Source organism: Agelaius phoeniceus, chromosome 10, assembly GCF_051311805.1.
Source record: "Agelaius phoeniceus isolate bAgePho1 chromosome 10, bAgePho1.hap1, whole genome shotgun sequence".
NCBI lineage: Eukaryota > Metazoa > Chordata > Aves > Passeriformes > Icteridae > Agelaius > Agelaius phoeniceus.
In genome coordinates this window covers 23,172,119-23,192,689 of record NC_135274.1, presented here as the reverse complement: position 1 = coordinate 23,192,689, position 20,571 = coordinate 23,172,119, and the positions used below count along the sequence as shown (strand labels likewise).

At 42.2% G+C, this 20,571-nt stretch overlaps 2 protein-coding genes across 9 annotated transcripts in view; one reads left to right on the top strand and one right to left on the bottom strand.

Moving 5' to 3' along the window:
- Positions 1 to 5,046: 5,046 nt before the first annotated feature.
- GPR160 (G protein-coupled receptor 160) lies at positions 5,047 to 8,362 on the top strand. Its single transcript, XM_054639640.2, has 3 exons — positions 5,047 to 5,230; positions 5,320 to 5,455; positions 6,447 to 8,362. Exon 3 carries the CDS (start codon positions 6,501 to 6,503, stop codon positions 7,515 to 7,517), a length of 1,017 nt encoding a protein of 338 aa, XP_054495615.2. The 5' UTR covers positions 5,047 to 5,230; positions 5,320 to 5,455; positions 6,447 to 6,500; the 3' UTR covers positions 7,518 to 8,362.
- Positions 8,363 to 8,365: 3 nt separating this feature from the next.
- Positions 8,366 to 20,571, bottom strand: part of PHC3 (polyhomeotic homolog 3) — a 32,411-nt gene continuing 20,205 nt past the window's right edge. For 7 of the 8 annotated variants that reach the window (XM_077184155.1, XM_077184156.1, XM_077184157.1 and 4 more), the window contains one exon: positions 8,366 to 16,842. In XM_077184155.1, coding sequence (XP_077040270.1) covers positions 16,688 to 16,842 — 155 coding nt within the window. In that variant the 3' untranslated portion in view covers positions 8,366 to 16,687. Of the gene's footprint in view, positions 16,843 to 20,445; positions 20,547 to 20,571 lie in introns of all 8 variants that reach the window. The other variant, XR_013183702.1, reaches the window with a different exon arrangement.

The following is a 20,571-nucleotide window of genomic DNA, read 5'->3' as shown; positions in this document are numbered from 1 at the left end:
CCTTTTAAATTTAAGTGCCACAACAAAATTTGCTTAAAATTGAAGTCTACCAAGAAATACTAATATACTAAAAGGTTACAAAATATTTTCAGCTCTGCTTTGGTGTTTGTGAGCAACACAAAGAGAGTTTGATCATGCCCTGCACTCCACGTTTGCTTCAGTCTTAATTTTAGTTTTGTGTTACAGTGACCAGTAAACCACAAACTGGGGTTTTTTAATTACTGGTCCATGCAATGCAGTTTTTAGGGCCTTGTTTTTACCATCTTTTTTTCAGTTCCTTGAAAAAACATTTGTATCAAAGACAAAAACCCACCTACACTGCAGTGACATCATGAGCAGCAGGAAAGGGGACACCTTGTGCAGTGACAGCACACAGCAGGGACATAAACCAAGGAAACACCACTCCTTGAAAATCCAGCAGGGCTGACACCAGCTCTGTACTGCATTTTCTGGATTTTCTCTGAATAAGCACAATTAGAATTCTGTTTTTAAAAAGCCTTCAAATTAAAATTACTATGGAAATGTGTTTGTTGTTCCTCAACAAGATCTTCCTAAGAACAAACTTCTTGCTTTTAAGATGAGCACCTCGAGTGATCAAAATGAAGATCCACCACATACTGTCTATTCTTTTAAAAGGTTCTGGAAAAATAAAACATCTTGCAAATGGTACATCAGTAAAGCATTTTTCTCTTTAGAAGTAAAGTTTGTTAAAAATAAACTTGGTTAAACAGTTTAGTGGTTACATATTCTATTAGTTAAATATTCTATTAAAATTGTAAAATCTTCATAAACTCTGTCTCTCTGAGCCACGCAGCCTTTCAGGACCAGCAGCCCCACAACCACTGCAAAACTCGGGTTGCTAATCCAGTGCTGACAAGGCACAAACCCTACCAGGGCATCAAACAGGCTCAGCCGGGCTCCACCCAGTTAAAGGCACAGCCAGGGAAAAGGGAGCCTGCAGGCCAGGCTGGCAGACTGGCACTCACCCCACAGACAAATGTGCCCCAGAGAACATTCCAAAGGGACATCCCAGTGCCCACTGCCCCCGGCCGTGGGGCCATGCTCCTCCAGAGAGAGTCACCCCCAGCCCCTCACTGGGAGAGGGAATGTTCATCATCATCATCATCATCATCATCATCATCATCATCATCATCTCTGCAGGAGTTCACAGTGTGCAGCTTTCCCCACACCTGACACCAAAATGCATAAAGAAGCATTTATCTCCCTGTCTTTGCCCACAGGGCCTGAGGTGTCCAAGATGCCAACAGAAATTGCTTGAAATGCACAGAGGTGAGGTTTAAATTTCCTCCTCTGCTCAACACAATAAAGGGACTGGTGACAATGAACTTCTAAAGCCCAGCACATCTCAAACAGGAAGAGCAGGGGGAAAGTAAAGCCTGAGCTCTAGCTGCACAGGAAGCACAGCCCACACCTCCTTGTAAAGGCGTTTATTCATTATTTGCACCTACCCCTGTCTGAAGGAAACCTCCTGTTTCAGGCAGCAGCAACATGTGGGGACTCTGCTGGTCCCTGCTGCTCTTCCTCAGAGACTTCAGATACCCATGGGGCTGCAGTGCTGAGCTCCAGCACAGCAGGGAGGACAGGGTAGAGCCCAACACCCGCTCAGTGAGGAGAGTTTGTTCAGTCACTGCTTCTTTCAGAAAATTATTGTTAGATTTGAAATTAGAGGTCGTTGTGGTGCGTTTTTATATTTTGTAATATTTTGAAGTAGTTTTTTTTTTGTATTCCCATATTTTTCCCAAATGGTTTATCCCAAACTGTACCCCCCTCCCTTTACCTGTGTTATCCCTCTCCCGGGATGAGATCATCCCCAAACCCCCACCCTGGCTCTCTGTCAATCACTCAGATCCCATCCCCTCCATGCAGAAGTTTCGGTCCAAGTCGTCCAGTGATCAGCCAGAGGCCAGGGGTCAGCCCCCAAGCCTTGCCCCATACGCTGTCCTAAATGTCCATCCCCCAGTGCCCATCCCTTAGGGTCACTTAATGGTTGGTAAAATGTTATCTACTTTGGGTTTCCACCTCCCCTTTAAATGTGACCTTGGCACATCTCCCGGGGCTCTCGGCAGGAGCCCCCTGAGGTGCAGGAGCTGCTTTGGGATCTTAATAAAACCTTGGATTAACCCCTGCTAAGAGTCGGCCCTTTCTCTTCTACCGATGTCTCTGGTGTCTCTTGTGCTGCACAGGCGCCCAGCCCAGGTGCCCTCAGCACCCTCGGGGCACACACAGAGAGTGTCTCCCTGCCAGCCCAGGTGCCCTCAGCACCCTCGGGGTACAGAGAGTGTCTCCCCCCAGCCCAGGTGCCCTCAGCACCCTTGGGGCACACACAGTGAGTGTCTCCCTGCCAGCCCAGGTGCCCTCAGTACCCTCGGGGCACAGAGAGTGTCTCCCTGCTGTCAGCCCAGGTGCCCTCAGCACCCTTGGGGCACACACAGAGAGTGTCTCCCTGCCAGCCCAGGTGCCCTCAGTACCCTCGGGGCACACACAGACAGTGTCTCCCTGCCAGCCCAGGTGCCCTCAGCACCCTCGGGGCACACACAGAGAGTGTCTCCCCCCAGCCCAGGTGCCCTCAGTACCCTCGGGGCACACACAGAGAGTGTCTGCCCCCAGCCCAGGTGCCCTCAGCACCCTCGGGGCACACACAGAGAGTGTCTCCCTGCCAGCCCAGGTGCCCTCAGTACCCTCGGGGCACTAAAAGTGTCTCCCCACCGTGTCGGGGCTGCCCCCCGGTCTCTGCCCACTCGGGACTGGCCCAGGGCTCCTGAGAGGCTCTCAGAGGGACTGAGACAAGAGGTGATCCTTTTTTCTTGTTGCTTTCCCCTAAGGAAAGGACCAGCAGGAAACAGGAAAGCTTCTTTCCATTGAGTTGAACAACAGAACCCAAAATGTGAGCAATCAGCAGCAGGAAACAGCCCTGAAGAAGGAAGGAAGCCTCGATGGAAATATCTTGAACACACAACACAGAACCACTGCATGAGCTTTTAACACACAGCTTTTACAAGAGATTCTTTGTATTATTTCATGTACCCCCCTCCTCAAGGAGGAATCTCCTGTCTTGTTTTTACACACAGCTGCCTCCATGCAAATAAACACTAATTCCTTAAAGCTTTGTATTGCTGCTCATGGAGAGAAATGCAGCCTCTTTAACCAAGCAGGATGGCTCAAGACATTATTTAGCACATGGTGCTTGTCAAGTACCTGCAAGTTTTCCTGTGAATGAAGAGGCAGCCATTATCCAACGTGAAGTGAGCTCCTGACTTAGCAAGGACCTGCCAGCACCAAGCCCTGTATTTGATTTCCAGGATATCCCATCTTGTAGCATCATTTCTCTGGGATGGAAGATGAGATACAGCACTCAGGAGCAGAAAACAAGAGTCATCAGTGAGTTAAAAGCAAACTTTCTAGCAAGCCCAAGGTTGTGGAGGAGAAAAGGGAAGCTGAGAAGGAGACATAACACAAAAAGGGGATGTAATGTGGGCAGAACTGTGCTCTGTGGTCCCCACTGAGGAACTCTCCTAGAAGGTTCACTGAGCACAGAGCTGACACAGTCTGGAGGTCACACACTCATTAGAATTTTTATCAGCAGAAAAAATGGCTAAACTGTCCCTGTCCCTCCTGGTTCCCCCTTCCCAACATCCAGGCATCTCCTCACACAGGCCTGTGCAGCAGTCAGAAAGAGAGACATGAACAGAAACAAACCCAGACGTCCAAACAGTTCATTTGCTCCCACTTTCATTGCTTTGCCCTGGGTTAGAACTAAGAAGAAAACAACTATGAAAGCATCAGTGTTCAGATATTGTGGGTAGACTGGGTGCTCAGAAGTTGCAATACCTCTGTCAGGTGTAAACATTTTCTTATTATACTCCAATTTGTGCAACAGTCCTAATAAACACTGTGTGGATAAACAACTATGGTCAGCATGAATGCTGCTGAAGATTACTTTAAGATGTCAGGTTTTACAGAGTACTGATCATCTTGTTTTTCCATAAAAAACCCCAAACCTAACAAACTGCAGAACTTTTTTCCCCTTCAAGTTCTTTAAACCTTAAGATGAACCATGGAAGGGGAGAGGAGAAGGGCAAGAAAAAACATAGGGGGAAAAAAAATCACAGCTTACATCTGAATTTCATTCTACAGAGTTAGTTGGTTTTGGAAATCCTGCCAGCCACTTGATTCTTTTGTACACACAGCTACATCAAACAACACCCACTGTGTGGGCACAGGGCTTCCCAGAGAGAGCATCCTGTGTTCCCTGCCATGCTGGGGGACCCAAGGGCTCCTGCTGAATTGCCATCATGCCCCTCCATCACCTTTTCTCCCCACACACATTGTACATTTAGAAACCAAATATTTATCTGCCACTTTTACAAGGATCTGGGCATCCCACCGTACTGCTCTCAGCACTGGGGCACCACGAGGCTGCTTCAGCTCCCATTGCTAGGGGATCAAACACAACACACAGAACCTGCTCCCCAGGGCAGTTATTTTGTGTTATATGTACTGTGTGTCATACAAGCTCTGTGTGTTATATGTGTTATTTATGGGTGCTAAATGTTATGTGTTCCATGTGCTGTGTGTTATATGTGTTATGTTTATGTGTGCTATATGTTATGTGTTATATGTTATGTGTATTATATATTTTCTTAATAGCTGTTACATATTATATATGCTCTGTTTTCTTCTCTAAGAAGAAAACAACTATGAAAACATCAGTATTCAGATACTTGTGGGTGGACTGTGTGCTCAGAAGTTGCAATATCTCCGTTTCAGGTGTAAATATTTTCTTATTATACTCCAATTTGTGCAACAGTCCTAATTGTATACAGCCCACTGTTACGTGTGCTATATGTGTTATACATATACGGTGTTACCAGTGTTACGCCCTGTTTCCCTCCACGCGAGCCCGCACCGCCGCTCCCCGCCCGGTCCCGCCCGGTCCCGCCCGGTCCCCGCGCTGGGGCGGGCGGAGGTGGCGGCCCCGCCGGGCGGGAGCGCGGAGCGGCGGCCGCAGGTGGGTGCCGGGCCCGGGCGGGGACAGCCCGGGCGTCCCCTCGGAGCCCCCCGGGCCGCCTCCCTCCCTCCGGCTCCGGAGAGGAGCAGGAACCCGCCGGGAGCCGCGCCGGGAGCGGCCGGGACGAGGAGCGGGAGGGACCGGCAGCCGCGGGGTCGTCCATGCGCAGGATGGGGGCTGTGCCCGCACGGCCCAGGACAGGTGATTCCGCCTTGCTATTATTATTATTGTTATTATTATTAGTAGTAGTAGTAATTATTCTTACTGAATGGGACCCTGTTTGCGTGCAGGCTCCCTCCTCTCTGCGTGCCCGAGTGCAGCATCCAGCACATGAAGACAAAACACCGGAATTAAGGCGTACTGTAAAGACAGATCAGGTTTCAGAGGATGCACTTGTGCAAATGAAGAGTGAAGCGGCCAGCCCAGGTAGGCTTGTAAACAAACTCCATGGATGCTTCTGAGGTTGTGCTGCCAAGGACCTGTAGCTGCTCTAACTCTGCTCTCAGGACACACGAACTCAAACGTGCACTAACACAAGGTGTCTGCTTAAACGGAAACAATTTGCTGTTAACACACAGCCTAAGAGTCAGTTCCCTTTTACAGCTGCCTTGGCTCCTCAACTCTTCTTTGCTCTCACTGGGAGCACAGACACCACCCTGATTCTTTAAGGAAAGAGAGAAGAAATCAGATGAAACTGTCCGTGCTGTCTTGCTGACATACACAGAACCACCCTATGCTCGTTTTCCTTAGGAATTAATATTTGGAAAAGAGTTATCATAAAGAAACTTGTGGAGGTCTGAAGGGAAAACCAGCTGCTCTGAGGTCTCTGTCATTGTAGTACTTAGAGATGAACAAAAAAGCCCAATTCACTAATGAAGCCCTTGTGCTTTGGATTGCCTCGGAGTTCCAGGATTTTTCCACCAAAAAAGGAGGTGATTCTCGATGCTTTTTCTGCTTTCAAGATATTTCTGCGGTCTAGATTTCCTACAGATTCTATGAGCATAATGAACTGTGTGGCTGTGCTGCAGCATCTCCTGCAGTGTCTTGTGCGATTTCTGTCCTGTAATTTTTTCAGAATCTGCAGGAGCTCTGAAACCCCCATCCCTCTGGCCAGCTGGACAGAAAGACCTCTCCATGCCTTCGAAAGGAAAGGAACATCGTCAACCTTTTTTCCTAAACCTTTCCTTGGGTCATTAGCTAGAAAGTAAATTATGTTGACCTTTTAACTCTCAATAATGTAATTCAAAGAAAACAAAATTTAGGCAGTTGTTGATAATTTAATGATGAGTTAGTGATGCTCTTTACTCTTCATTCAGGAGCCTGAAAAATTCAGACAAATTGCGTAGTTGCTATGATGGAACTAATTGGTAGAGCTACACAGAAATAAATTTCTACAAATGTTTTTTTTTCTTTTCAGAGATGAATCACTGTGCCCTGTGATATTTATTTTTGCTGTTTTCACCACTGGAGGATGGCTGCCAGGCTCTGTGAAAATGGCTCTGGTCAGTACCACTGCACCCACACCAGCCAACGTCTTGAAATCAGCTACATACTGGTCCTGATTATGCTTGGAAAAGTCTTCCTTGATTTCTTCATGTTGCAAAATAAGCCAAGAGCTGTGAAAGTCAGTTTTATGGGATACTTCTGCGTTTCAGTGGCACTTCTTGATTTCACACTGCTGCTGAGCCTGTGTTTCATTTTCTGTTTTGAGGACTTTGCGCTCTGGGGCGTGCGATTCACAGAGTACCACATCTGCCTCTTCACCCAGATCTGCTCTCTGACCTACGGCCTTGTGCCTTTCCCAGTGTACCTGCTGGCTGCTCTGGATTATTACAGCACCGTCTCCCACACATCCCAGCTCCCTACAAGAGCTCGGAAGTTACTTTATGGATTTGCCGTGGTGGTTATATGGATTTCTGGGTTTTTTTGCACTGTCCGAGTTCCTGCTGTCTCTGAAGAGCTGCAGATGCAGAACAGTGTTTCCCCTTCCCAGTGCCCTGTCTCTGGCAGCTGGCAGAGCTCCTTGGTGTCGTGGGTCATGGTGCTGCTGCTGGGCACGGCTCTCCTGGCTTGCTGGAAGGAGGTGACAGCCATGCTGCTGTCTGCCAGGCTCCTCTCCTTTTCCAGCCAGCCCGTGCTGATGTTCCCCTATGAGCCTAACACCAGCACTTGCTATAAGTGGCAGCTCCTGAGCAGGCTCCTCCTGTGCTTCCTTGGCACTTGGGCACCGCTTGTTGTTCTGCAGGTGGTGGTTCTGCTCCTGGGTGTGCAGATCCCAGCCTATGTGGAGATGAACGTGCCCTGGCTGTGCTTCATCAACAGCTTCCTCCTGGCAGCAGCCTACTGGTGCCGGTGCCACGATGTGGAGCTGACAGAGGAGGGCTGGTGCACAGACCCCTTTGTCAGCTGGAAATTCTGCTTTATGCCCTTCAACAATGAAAGCACAAAGCCAGCTGATAAGCCAGGCACAGTAATTGTCATCTGTTGATGAAAGGGCTGCAAAGAAGCAGAACTCTGATGTTGGGTGGCCAGGTCCTTGCAGACAACACAAGGAAACATCTGCAGAGCTTCACTCCATAGAAACAAGGCCAGTGTCCAGCAATACTCCAGTGAATATTGTACTGCAAGCACTGCCAGGCCAGGGAATTCAACTTCAAATTACATATTTAAAAAAACACTGCTTATATAGGGACAAGTTTTCAGTCATTTTTCTGACTAGAATTCTACACTTCCTTTAAATGGAATTATCTCAGGTTTTACAGTACAAAATGCAGTAACATCTTGAAGGCTGGAGTTAGATACAGATGCTGACCTAAGGTTCAAACGACTTTTAGAAGTGTGTTTTGTTGTTAAAATGTGGATTTTTGTCAGCTGGATGGAAGGTAAGATGTGCTGTCTGTTTAACAAGAAATAACTTGTTTTAGTTAAAGTTACAACTCCTACAGGAATAGAAATTTTTATAAAATTGTACAAAACCAGTGCAAGATGTGCACCTTCCACAACCTCAGAAGAGGTGCTGTTTCATTCTTTCTTTGCTGCTGCTCCTCTAAGATACATGAACATATTAATAATTAAATAATTAAAGCAACAAGCATCAAGGTTAGCTGCTAGACATAAATGCATGCCCAAGGTTCAAGAATGTTTCAAATTAAAAAATAGCTTATTTTGATGCCAAAATTACTTTAAAATAGTTAAGTATGAAGTGGGACTACTTCAGCAGGGAAAGAATTAGTCAGGCTTCTAGCAAAAATACTCTCAATTTTCAAATTCTTAGAGTTTTACAACGGACTTGATTTGATTTTGTATAAGATAAATAAATGATACACAACCAAAGCAGACAAATGAAATTAGCATTTATTTCTGAAGCACTAAACTCACAATACAATGTTGTATTGAAAGAGAAACTAAGTAAATGATGCTGTAGGTTGGTTAACTGTCCCCCAGACCCACAGGGAACAATGATTTCACACAAGAATACTCATTAAGAAAACTCTGCAGATAACAAAAGGTGCAATTACAAGCAAGTTTAAGCAGCATAGTATAAGGTGCTTTGTTTCAGCATTTGTAGGATGGATTCACCCATTAACAGACAGATTGAAGAAATGTCACTTTTACAGATCATAAATGAGAGAATCTAAAATTCATTCACATGCTAGTTGGTAATAGGAAAGTGCTTCTTAAAAAATGATTCACAAAGTGAAGATCATAGTTTTACATAGCTCATTGTGTGCTCTTCAACTGTAAAATTTAAATTTTGGGTAATAATTTATTTTATTATATATCAATTACAGAGATAGATTTAATTGCAGAATTTAATACTACATGGGTTAAATTTTCTTATAAAAGAATATTCCAGTATTTCACTCCATAAGAATACACAATAACATCTCGATCATAAATTAATCTTTGATTTCTGAAACATACCAAATCTGATTATTTTGATTTATTACTTCACCCCACATAGTGCTTCTTTCACCCACAATCTGTGGTAAATTTCTTTGAGGTTTCTGTGATCAAAAGGGGACAAGCATTTTTCAGCAGTAGAAAATGGTTTTGGGGGAAATCCTGGTTAAAAGGCCATCAAAAGCACAGTAAATGATCGAAAACTGAATTTTAAAACTAGTGCAATAAGAGGAGGCAATGCTTAGCAATATAGTTTGAAGTGTTTGGCACCACAAATTATTTCATTTTTTATGCTGGAAAATGTACTTGGAGGAAATGCTATTTCCATGTTAAAAGTAGGAAAACACATGCAATGTTAACTGGAAAAACAGCCCTAAGCAGTCTCTTCCTGCTCCCTCAAACTGTAATTGCTGTTAGTTAGTGCTGGAGATGCTATAGGATAAACCATGGCTAAACACAGGGGTTTGACACAGCATTTCTTCAGGTTTTATAGAAACTGGACACCCACTGAAATGGGGCTGAAAAAATATTTACAAAACCTAATTCCATTTAAAAATCAGCAAATACATCAACTATAGGAATGCACCAGGCATTTCAGAATCATGAAATAACTAATTCCTACTGACTCGGCAGGCAGGGGGAAATTCCTCTTTTAAAGTTCATTCAATGGCAGATGAAGGAAAAGCTATTTTCAAGTTCATTTCAGGTGTGTTTTGCATGGTAAGTCTCACCCTTCTGAATCACTAACATGCAAAGAGCTGGAACTGCAACCAGTTGGGTGAGGCTGCTGACATGTTTTATTTATCAGTGTGGTTCAGCTTCCCAAGGCCTAATTAAAGTTTACACAACCCCATCTGCCCTAACGTGCCAGAATTCCTGTAGCTGCTGCAGTGCTCCTAAAGCCACTTGAAGTTTTTAACATTTTTTACAGGGAACCCACAACATGCAGCCAAAGCAAATAGTAATGGATTGATGTTACATCACTGTATCACTTGTCAAATTTATTCTTACTTTTTGTGGAAAAGTGCCAAAAAGCATCAACTTTTAGGCTGTCACCTCCATCAAGGAGGCAACAGTGGCACTGCAGGTCTCCAGCAACATCCAACTGCGGTGCCTGAGCCTGCCAAAATGACTGTTTGAAAATATATTAATGGTAACTCTCTTTGCCCACTTTTATCCTTGGCATTCGTGGAGGGAGACACCAGCTGTGCAGTGATCTCCATTCTACTGCCTTCCTAGCAATTGTTTCTTTTCCTCTGCATTTTTTTAATCTGATCCTTCTGGACAGTCCCAACACTGGTGCCTGAACCATCCCTCTCTAGAACACTGTGACAGTTTCACTGCCAGAGAGGACAGAAGCTGTGCCAGGAAGTTGGAAATATCTGAAATAAAAGAACTACAGATAACCACTGCTACATCTCCTCTGTACATCACTTCTTGTGCTGTGCCAGCAACTAATGGCATTACACCACTCAAATACCTTACAGTATTGATACTAATGCTAACAGCAGCTAAAGTGTTAAACTTTTATGGGAGACTTCTGTACTTTCATCATTTAAAGAATCTCTTACAAGTCAACATTGATTTTAGTGAGATATTCTATGTGTTTTCAACTCTGAACAGAGTATTTGGCACTCAATGATAAAACCCTTCATCTTTACACACATCAGTACTGGCTTGTTCATTCTATAACACAAAGACCACTTGGAAAGGAAGTTGGGTGTGCAGAATCCCTCATTGTTCTTTCCAAAATTGAATTTGCAAAAAGCTGCCAGAGGATGGAAGCGTGCTGGCTGGGTGGTGGAGGACACCACAAGGCTTCCACAGGCTGCTTCACTCACAAAGCAGATCTACCTCACGAATCAAAGACATTTGTGCTTCAAGCCTAATCCCATAATCAGCACAGATACCCTGATTATTACCCAGCAACAACACCACAAGCCTGTCAACAACCCCATGTACCCAAGCAGTGCTTCATAAACACAATTAAATGCTCCTTCAGTGTTATGCATTGCACTGAAACAGTGTTTATGATCACAATTCTACAAATGCACAACTGTGCTCAAGTTACAATTACTTCTAGACGGAAAAAAAATCCTTTAAAATCTTGTTTTTCTAGCTCCTTACTCTACAGAGTTATCTGGATAATTTAACAGGAATACTTGCTGGAAATGTAAAAAACTTTAACTTGAAATCTGTTCATTACACTGGCTCCCAGAACTGTGCTTCAGAAAAGTTAAATCCATGGCTACAAAAGCTGGACTATGAGCTTACTCCATATACCTGCAATTACCAGCATATTCATATCTCTGAACTTTGCTTTTATGATTCCACTTTGCTGTAAGAGATTAGAAAATACTGTGCAACCTTCAAGTGAATGAGCAGGTGTGTGTTTTATTGCAGGGGTTACACAAACATGCACAGCAGCTTAGGGTGGGGCCTGGAGCACACGTGGAAGTGCTGACCTTGAGAGCCAGGGGATAAGGCAGGACACAAAACTGCCCAGCCCCCAGAGCTGACACCCAAGGGTGCAAAATGCCACTTTCAGAAGTGGGGAAGGAAATGTCAGATTTCCCAGGAGATGAAGATGGTAAAAACAAACCAGGCTGATTCTCATGGGTTAGGGAACTGTGTGCTCACTGCCTTGGTGCTCAGTCTGTGGCCCAGGCCCTGACTCCATCAGCTCAGACCAGGGACAGCTTCCTGAAAAACCCACACAGCTGGCACTGGAGCATCACTACTGTCTCTTTTTCAAATGTCACCATTTGCAAAGCCACCCAGGTACGTAACTACATAGAACCTTTCAGGTCTAAATAATTTCTCATGACTAAAGGCAAATTCTTTTAAAATTAATTTAATTTAGGCTCATCTTAAATGAACTAAAAATTAAATGAATTTAAAATTTCTTTCTCCTTACAGCATTTCCTGTCTGAAACTACAGCTCACTATGCAAGAGTGACTTGAAAATTAATTCACTATGAACAATTAACACTTTACAGTGAAATTATTCATTGATAGCTCTGCTCATACCTGTTCAACTCAGCACTGAATAGGAACAGGGTATTTAAAACAAAATACTAAAATATTAGCTTCTCTCCATCTCTAATAAACTAATTCAGGTGCATATTAAAAAACTACCCTAGACTGATTGTTTTGCACAGCCATTATCTGGCAGACTAGAACAATCAATGAGGAAATACCTGGTTAATGATGACAAATATATTTCTAAGTATATGCTAACAGGACATTTCTATACAATACTGGTGAGAAAATAACACTGCAAGCTTTTATACATGCTGAGTTTTAATATGAGCAGTCTCAGTACAATCAGAACTACTCATGTTCTAAATTATGGGGATGTCTAATTATTTGCAAAACCAGGACTCAACACAGCTGTCACTGAATTCTTTGATCACTCAGAGCTGTGGATTTGTCACTGTGTAAGAAATCTGTTGAGCTCTTGAGGTGGAAGTTTCTGCATGGATATTGTGATATTAGAATGACAATATCCATCTGAAACTGGCATTAGCTGTAGCTGCCATGCCAGGCAGTGACACACCACACCCAGCCCAGTCTCACAATGAACTTCCATTCAAATTACACTTCGGTGGTTTTGTACCTGAATATTTCCTTCCTCTTCAAGATACAGAAATGATGCAAAAGCTATCACAGATCTGCCTAAACAGTTGGTTTTACCCTTTAATCCTTTCCTCTTCCTGGCACATCTGCAGTTACAAAGGAATTCAATCAGTTCTATCCAAAAGGCTGGATTCCTTTTTGGACAAAGCACAGGTGGAAGTCAAGGGGTAAATACCTGCTTTCACAGGAAAAAAATGAGGAAATAGATGCTTGCAGGACTCAAATCTTGTATTTGAAATGTCTCGTTGACAAAAATCTAGCAAAGGTTTACCCTCCATCAAGAACTTCATTTCTGGAAAAAGTATGATGGGTTAATGGGTAAAGAATAGATTTACAATGCAGCCTGTTTAAAACCCCTTCAGACACTCTCTGGGGAGCCAGAACAACTGGCACTTTAAGTCAGTGGAGGCAGCCAAGCTTCCTCAGAGGAGTGCCCCACTCTTGCTACAAAGCAGGGATGCTGGTACAAGCCAGATGGATCAGGGGAGGCTGCACACCCCTTCTGATCATTCATGAGCCATTCTTTCAAACCCTAAACAAACCCTGAAGCTGAGACAAGTGTCACAGTTCTATTCTATTGGATGAACTCTTGGCAGACACCTTCAGCCCAGTGCTCTGCAAAAGGGCCTTGCCCTGAGCTAGTGCTGCAGTTTGCATTAAGGAGTAGGGTAGGATGGAGAGAGATGGAGAAAAAGGAAGGGAAAAAGCCATGGAATGTATCTCCCTTCTGACCTATTCCTACAGAAGCTGAAAAACTGCAAACATTACTGTGAGGGGTAGCCTGCAACACCAGAAGTCTGAATACAGAAAGCAAAATCCCAGGAAATAAAGAGAATAAAAAAGATTTCTTGTAGACATATCCTGTGGGAACAAGTGTTAAAATACACTTCAAATCTTTAAAACTTCTTCTTTTGCAAGAGGGTACAGGGTACTAACATGTAGGAAAGCCATGGGAAATAGCAGTATAAGCCTGGGAAAACCTCACCTATCTGAACAGCAAGTGGCCAGTACATAAAATGGTTCTGGAGGACTGTTACTCTAAGTATTATATTGCTTTTTGGAGAAAATTCATAAGCTTCCCAAGTAGACTTCAGCTGCACTTGGAAATTTTTCAGCCTACTTTCACATACAAGTGTGATTTTTAAAAAAAATTATTTTATTGACACAGCTACACTGGCAAACACTCCTGCACAAGTGCACTTCTATCAGTAGAGGATGGTATAGCTATGTCCACTTTTAAGTTCCAGTTAATTGCCAAAATCACTTAAGAATAAAAAAACCCTTTCAATATGCATAAGGCCCACACTCTAAGCTGTTGCACTTATGAATATTTAAAGCATAACTCATTAATTGTGGCTCTCCCAAACCCACAGGGAATGTTACATACCAGATGAACAGGACCAGATGTGCCTTACTGGGGTCTGCTCTGAGCTCCTGGCACCTGGCAGTGATTCTGGCTGAGCTGGACACAAACACTAGCTGGAGAAGCTCTCCTGAAAACTGTCTAATAAAGCAAAATGAAAGCAGCCATGAAATTCTCATGCATGTAACACTGATTAACTACAGGTCTGAACAAGACCCCTAAGTCCACATTTTCTAGTACACCTTAAGCCATTATCAAACCACATTTATGTATCCCTACTTTTTACATTGCCTAAGAACAGTACAATCAGAAGACAGATTAAAAATTAGCCAGTGAGATTTCTGTATAAAAATAATAAAACTTTAAGACAAAAGCCAAAGGATAAATATCTAAGTTATCTTTAGTCTTCAGTTAGCTCATCAAAACAGAACATATCCTTTAGAACATATGTTACAGATATGCTACACTGTGTATCTTACAGAAATGCTACAAATGGGAACTCACTGTCTCCATCATTTGAGTGTCTTTCAAATGAACATTAGCAAACATTGTAACTTCAACTAAGAAGTTTATTTTACAACAGTAACCAAAAATAGAAAAAAAAAACAAAACCAAAACCAAATTAGAAAGTGCTTAGCAACTTCCTTCCAAAATAAACCCAGGCATCAATTCATCCTCTAAAGCTTTGGTGCCATTTGGGCAGGGGTTCTCACCACATACCAGCGTGCAACTGCAATGTGTTGTCCTAACTTGCAGCTTCAGTGGTTAATAAAAACATTAATAACATCTGCTATTAGCAAGCTCAAATAGCTGTAATTAAGAACAATGATTCTAATGTTGATCTCCAGAAGGTAATGGTAGAAAATCTGTTAGTGGAAACAAAGCAATAGTCTAATTAAAGGAAAATGAAGCACAGATTTTTCTGTAATTCAAATTTACTCTTTAAGGTCATCAGTTAAATAATATACATATTAATCTGTCTGTCACAAACCTGCCTTTTAGCCAGTGTATGTGCATTGACTCCTTTTGATCTAGGGCAGCAGTTCTCAAACTTTAGGTCATTTCCTCTTTACTTCAGGAATACTGTACAGCCCCCTGAATACCTCCCTACACAATCATATATTATGCATTAATTTGCATAAAATACAAAAAAATACATTATTTGCAGACACATACACATATTTAATTCAAATATACACAATGACTATCAGCACACGTACCCTTCTTTCCCTAAACAAGAGCTTAAGGATCCAGGTCTGTACATAAGGGGGAGTGGAGCTGCAAAAGGGAGGGAACAGAAGGACAAAATACATCCATGAACATCTGTGCACAGGTGGTGGGGAAGCAAAGGCCAAGAAGGTGCTGCTGCCTCAGAGCCCAGGCAGCTTCCAAGAGCATCAGTAACTGGAGAAATGTATTTGTTCCACAGAGTGTGAGAGAGGGAAGATGGGGGGAGACACTAAAATCCCACCCCTTGGGTCTGCAGCATCCAAGGCAAAATCTCCTGCCAGAGGGACAAAGCAGGGCCCCTGGATATTTCTCTGTCCTGGTCCTCCCAAATTTGCCCTAAACCAGGACATTATCCCAGAGTTGCCAACACTGGCATTCCTCCTGCTGACCTGCAGCTCCAGGCTCCCTCGTGGCAGCAGCAGCTGCTCCTGCACAAGCTCTGAGGGGGCCTCACTGCTCCTTCCTCAGAGTACTGCAAGCACAGCTCACACTGGCCACTGGACAAGGAAAAGGTGCTTGGAAGCTTCCAGTGAGGCAATGGGAATGCACTACAGAAAAAGATGTTAGAAGAGGTATCAAGAAAAAGAACATCTGAGTTATGCTGTCCCTTCTTTAACCCCAGTCTCTAAAGCAACTTGTCTCAACATGAGCTGGTCCTGGCTGCAGTTTTCAGCCCCTCACACCCAGGCATTTGGGAACCTGAACCCCAAGAACTCACACTCTTCCTCAGGGTCCACTCTGAACCCCCATTTGAGAACTGCTGGTTTAGCTTAACTAGCAGCATGTGAAACTACAAATCTAACACTTAATGCCCCCTTAGTGCATAGCAGCATTCAAAGAGTAAAGTAACATGTGCTTCAGTTACCTCTGGCAGGAGTGTCAGTAGCCTGATCATGAGGATTTTGATGAGACATCTACATGGTTTATAGTATTTTACAGACTTCAAGAAAATACTATAGTGGCAGAGATGAGGGTAAGCCTACATGAGGAAAACCAGCTGCCAACCTACCCCTTACAAACAATTTGCTCAAGACTAAAACAAACTCAGAGAGCACAACTAAATGCATAGCATTTTACTGGTACTAGTGCTTCCACAGGGCCTGTGGACACTTCTGTTAGTTCAGTCCAAACACTGCTGTATGTGGCAAAAATCTTTCAGAATACAGCAACACGATTTAAATGGTGTCTAGATTGGGGTGGGGACTGGGGTGCTAATCATAACTCATAAAATGAAGTACATGTTGGGGAATATCTAACCTACCACAGCATATTTCACTTCATGTTTTTCCATGAAAAATTTCAACTCAAAGCATTACTCAGGCTTTACTACAAACTTATTAGTTGTTGAAAACTACAGAGGACTCCTGGTATAATCAAAGGAACATTTTAAAGTCTTTATGTGGGGAGAGTCCCACCTACTTAACAAAACATCACAGTAACACTCATGCCACAGTGAAGATGTTGGCATATTACTGTTGGTTCTGTCAGTGAGAAACTGTTGGTTAAACCTTCATGTTCACCTCCTAGGATTCTTTCAAGGAATTGATGCGTGCACAGATTTTCAATGCAGGTCCAAGCTTAATATTCATTGCACTCATAAGGTGATCCTCCTTCAACAAAAGGAGAGCTTGTCCATCAATTTCTTGTGCTCTAAATTCATCTGCAATATCTTGACAACCTAAAGGCAATAAAAAATATGATTACTGGTTTAGAAATGTCCATTCTTAGATCCAATGTCCACAGCAGATTTTGTCCACACCAGAGCCTTTCAGCAACACATTTTCCAGTGCTCATCCCTTAAGCTTGTTGAACCTAAATTACATGCAAGAGTTCAGTATCATGATGGGAATTCTGAAATAATATGAAAATAATTTTTACTACAGCCTCTAATTACACTATATTTACTGGAGAACTACTCATTGGGAATTTCAAGACCCAGCAAAGACAGAATTTTCATTTCATTAAGAGGAACAACCTCTCATCATTGGAAGAGATTGGGAAAACAGCACTGAAATAGCAATCAGGAACATAATTCAAGTGGGTTCTTTCCAGCAATAAAAAGATACTATTATCTAATGCTATAAATGATAACTATATTATACTGCTCTGTACAGTGAGAACATCCAAATAGCTACAATTTCCAAAAGGAGTTAATTCCATCTGAGTGTTACACCACTGAGCTAAGGAAACAAAGTTTTGATGTATGGGATTTGGCACAACCACCTCATTAAGATATTTATCATTAGTTATCAGAGTGAATATTCTACACACAGCAGTAACTGACTTCACAAGTGCAACTTGAAACTAGTTGGATCTTTTTTCCCCAAGTTAAACTCATTTTCTCATCATGAAATACCAGTTTCAGGTAACTGAAGATCACAACATTAAAAGAAAGACTCTACATGGGTTGGACTGTCCCAAGTAACTGAGGGCCCCTTTCCACTGAAGAACACTGTGGAAATAAAGGTTCCTCCAAAGATGTTCTGGATATGTGCTGAGCAGGATCAGCCAGTTATGCCTGGCTCTATGGCAGCTCTGTTAGATGGATAAATGTCTTCTCACAATGTCCATGAGAGCACTCATTGTCAGTTGTTTATTTGAAGCTTCATTCCCCCAGCCATGCTTTTAATGGGGTTTTTTAATACATTTGTGTTCTCAACCCAGCAGTCTGTCCATCTGTCTCAGAGCCTTTCAGACACACTTGAATTTGTGCTCCATCTTCCATTCCTGATGTCAATTATTCCTCAAGTAAGCTTATTTTTTGGCATTTCTACATTTTTCCTTTAAAAAGCACACTATTATAGAGATATGAAATTACTGTGAAGAACTTTTCTACCTAGATGACAGCAACTCATTTAATATTCTCTTATGTGTTCAGATTTAAATTCCATAAAGAACAGATAGCCTAATTTCCTGATGGATTTACAAATGTATACAAGGCAAATGAAAAGGAAATGTGGAAGGAAGTATCAACATCCAAAAATGAATTCATTTGGATTCTTACTGTGTGAAGGTTGTAACATTCAAGGATGGAAAAAGTTAGCTTTTCACAAATAAGGCACATTTTTTTCCTTAATGATTTGTTAAACAGACCTCATGCAACAATCAGGTCTGACACCATCATAAAGGTTTCCTTATTGAAGTGCTGACAACAGATAAATGATCTGTAAGTCAAGTATTGAGTATTTCTGGGAAATGGCATGTCTGATTTGAGACCTCAATATCATGATTGTCAGATCTCTGAGAGATCATGAGAAGTTCTTACATTTAGGAACAAAACTGGTCCTACTGAAATAGGAAACTGGATGTTTGTTGTTGCCAGCTTTTTTCCTTTAAGCAATTTCCATGCGACTTCTTAAATACTTTTTATCAAAGTCATTTTTGGAAAAGTAGAGCATGGAAGTTGAAGGTATTGCAGTTCCCACATCCAAGCCCATCTGGATATATTCTTAAGCACTTTTGCAATTGCTTGTTGTGCAATAACTTGGCCAAAAGAAAAGGGTGGAGAGCAGGTGAAAGGTCATTTATCTTGCAGCTGAAGACAGAAAGGAGAACAGTTCTGCTCAGCTTAAGTTGTTCTGTCTCTTCCCCCAGAAGAAGCAGCCAACAGGGCAAAAAAGTGTCCTGGACATTGACTTCTCCAAAAGGCTGCAGAGGAACTCAGAAAAGCCTGACAAGGACACAAGTTCATTTCAGCTACAGACTGTGCAGAAAGCTGTAAATGAAAACAGATGTTCCTAATGTTTATGGAAAAGTGACAAATCACCATTTCCTACAGCATGGCAGATGGTCTGCGCAGACTGCACCAAGTAGATATATAATATAAAATGCCATAAGGAAAATCATCTGTATTATTTCCTGCATTAATCAATCTTGGAAGTATATCATAAAATATTTTTTCAAGAGAGTGACTTGAGAATATACTGGAAAGAATAAACCCCAAAATTACCCAAACACCCAAATGCAGCAACATAGCAACAAAAATTCTGGCAGGTTGTGAATATAACTTTAAATATCTATTGAACTTCTTTTTTAAAAAGGTATTTGAGAAACTAGGCCTTCATATGGAGAGGAATGAGTAATTATAATAAACTTCCATTACATACAAATAAATATAAGTTTGTTTAAAATCAAAGATCACCTTGTCTATAGAATCCAAAAAATGAAACCAGATTCAGCAGCTGGTGAAATATTGTAAAAGTAATGGTTTCAAAACAGAAACCACATTTTAAGAATAAAAGTTTTGGTTTCATACTTGCAAGTGAATTGTGTTTATGTGGCACTTCAGTTATTCAAGCACAGGAAGTACCATTTATTGAGAACCTAGGATTAGTTATTGAATTAACCAGAGTCTTGAATCCATAAAAACAGTAACTGAAAACAGCAGTGACAGAGCTACACTCCATAACACAGCTCAAGTACAGAAACAGGAATCACCACATCCCAAACCTAAGGAGCTTTGCTTGTTTCTACAGCCATCACTGCAGGTTCCCAGAAGCAGTGTTACTGAATTGCAATAAACTATCAGAAGAAAAATACTTCAAGGATGACTTTTGCCAATTTTAAACATCTCTTACACAATTCTTTGCCTGACCTACTACAAAAGACTGTCTGTCATAATGCATGTGTATGACTTAGCAGTGAAGATATATATATTCCTTACAGGCTAATAGTCTAATGGGATTCACAAAAAATGATATAGCATCCCAGAAAAAGTAGAAAACTAGAAACAAACATAGCCTGGGTTTTAATGGGTAAGCAACAAAAATTCTGGTATGACTGCTACTGTGGAGATCTGCCTTGTTAACTGTAGGGGTTACAGTGTCTGATTGCATAAAATGGCATCCTTGGGAAAAGGTGGGGAGTGAAGCTTTAAAGGTTATGAGAGTTAGGAAATTATAAATGTCAAATAACCTGAAGTTGACATAAAGGTAACGGTGAATATTGATCTAAAGGAAAGGTTTGTGAACAAGGAAAACCATATTATTTTTTCTGAGAACAAACTGAGACCAGCAGTATGCTGAGTTTCTAGGCAGAAGACCTCTGAGCAAAGCTGCAAAACAAATTTTAACTTTATAGCAGAAACTTGCTTATTCTTTTTTAATGGCTTGTATCATGACAGGTTGTTTCAAACTTTTCAGTTGTATCAAGGGAAGGAACACTACTCTTGCTTTTTCTACTGAATAAGCAGCAAGGAAGGAAGAAAGAGAAGAAGGAAGTGAGAAAGGAAGAGAAGAAAGCAGTGTAACAGGGAGGAGGCGTGTCTGATCTCTCTACTGACCTCTTGAGAGAAGTCAGACTGAAGGAAGGAACAGCTCTAATCTCCATCAGGTGGGATGCAACAGCAGAAGTGGGACTAGTTCTATCAACATGGGATTTGTGCTGAAGGAACAAGCAAGAGGAAACA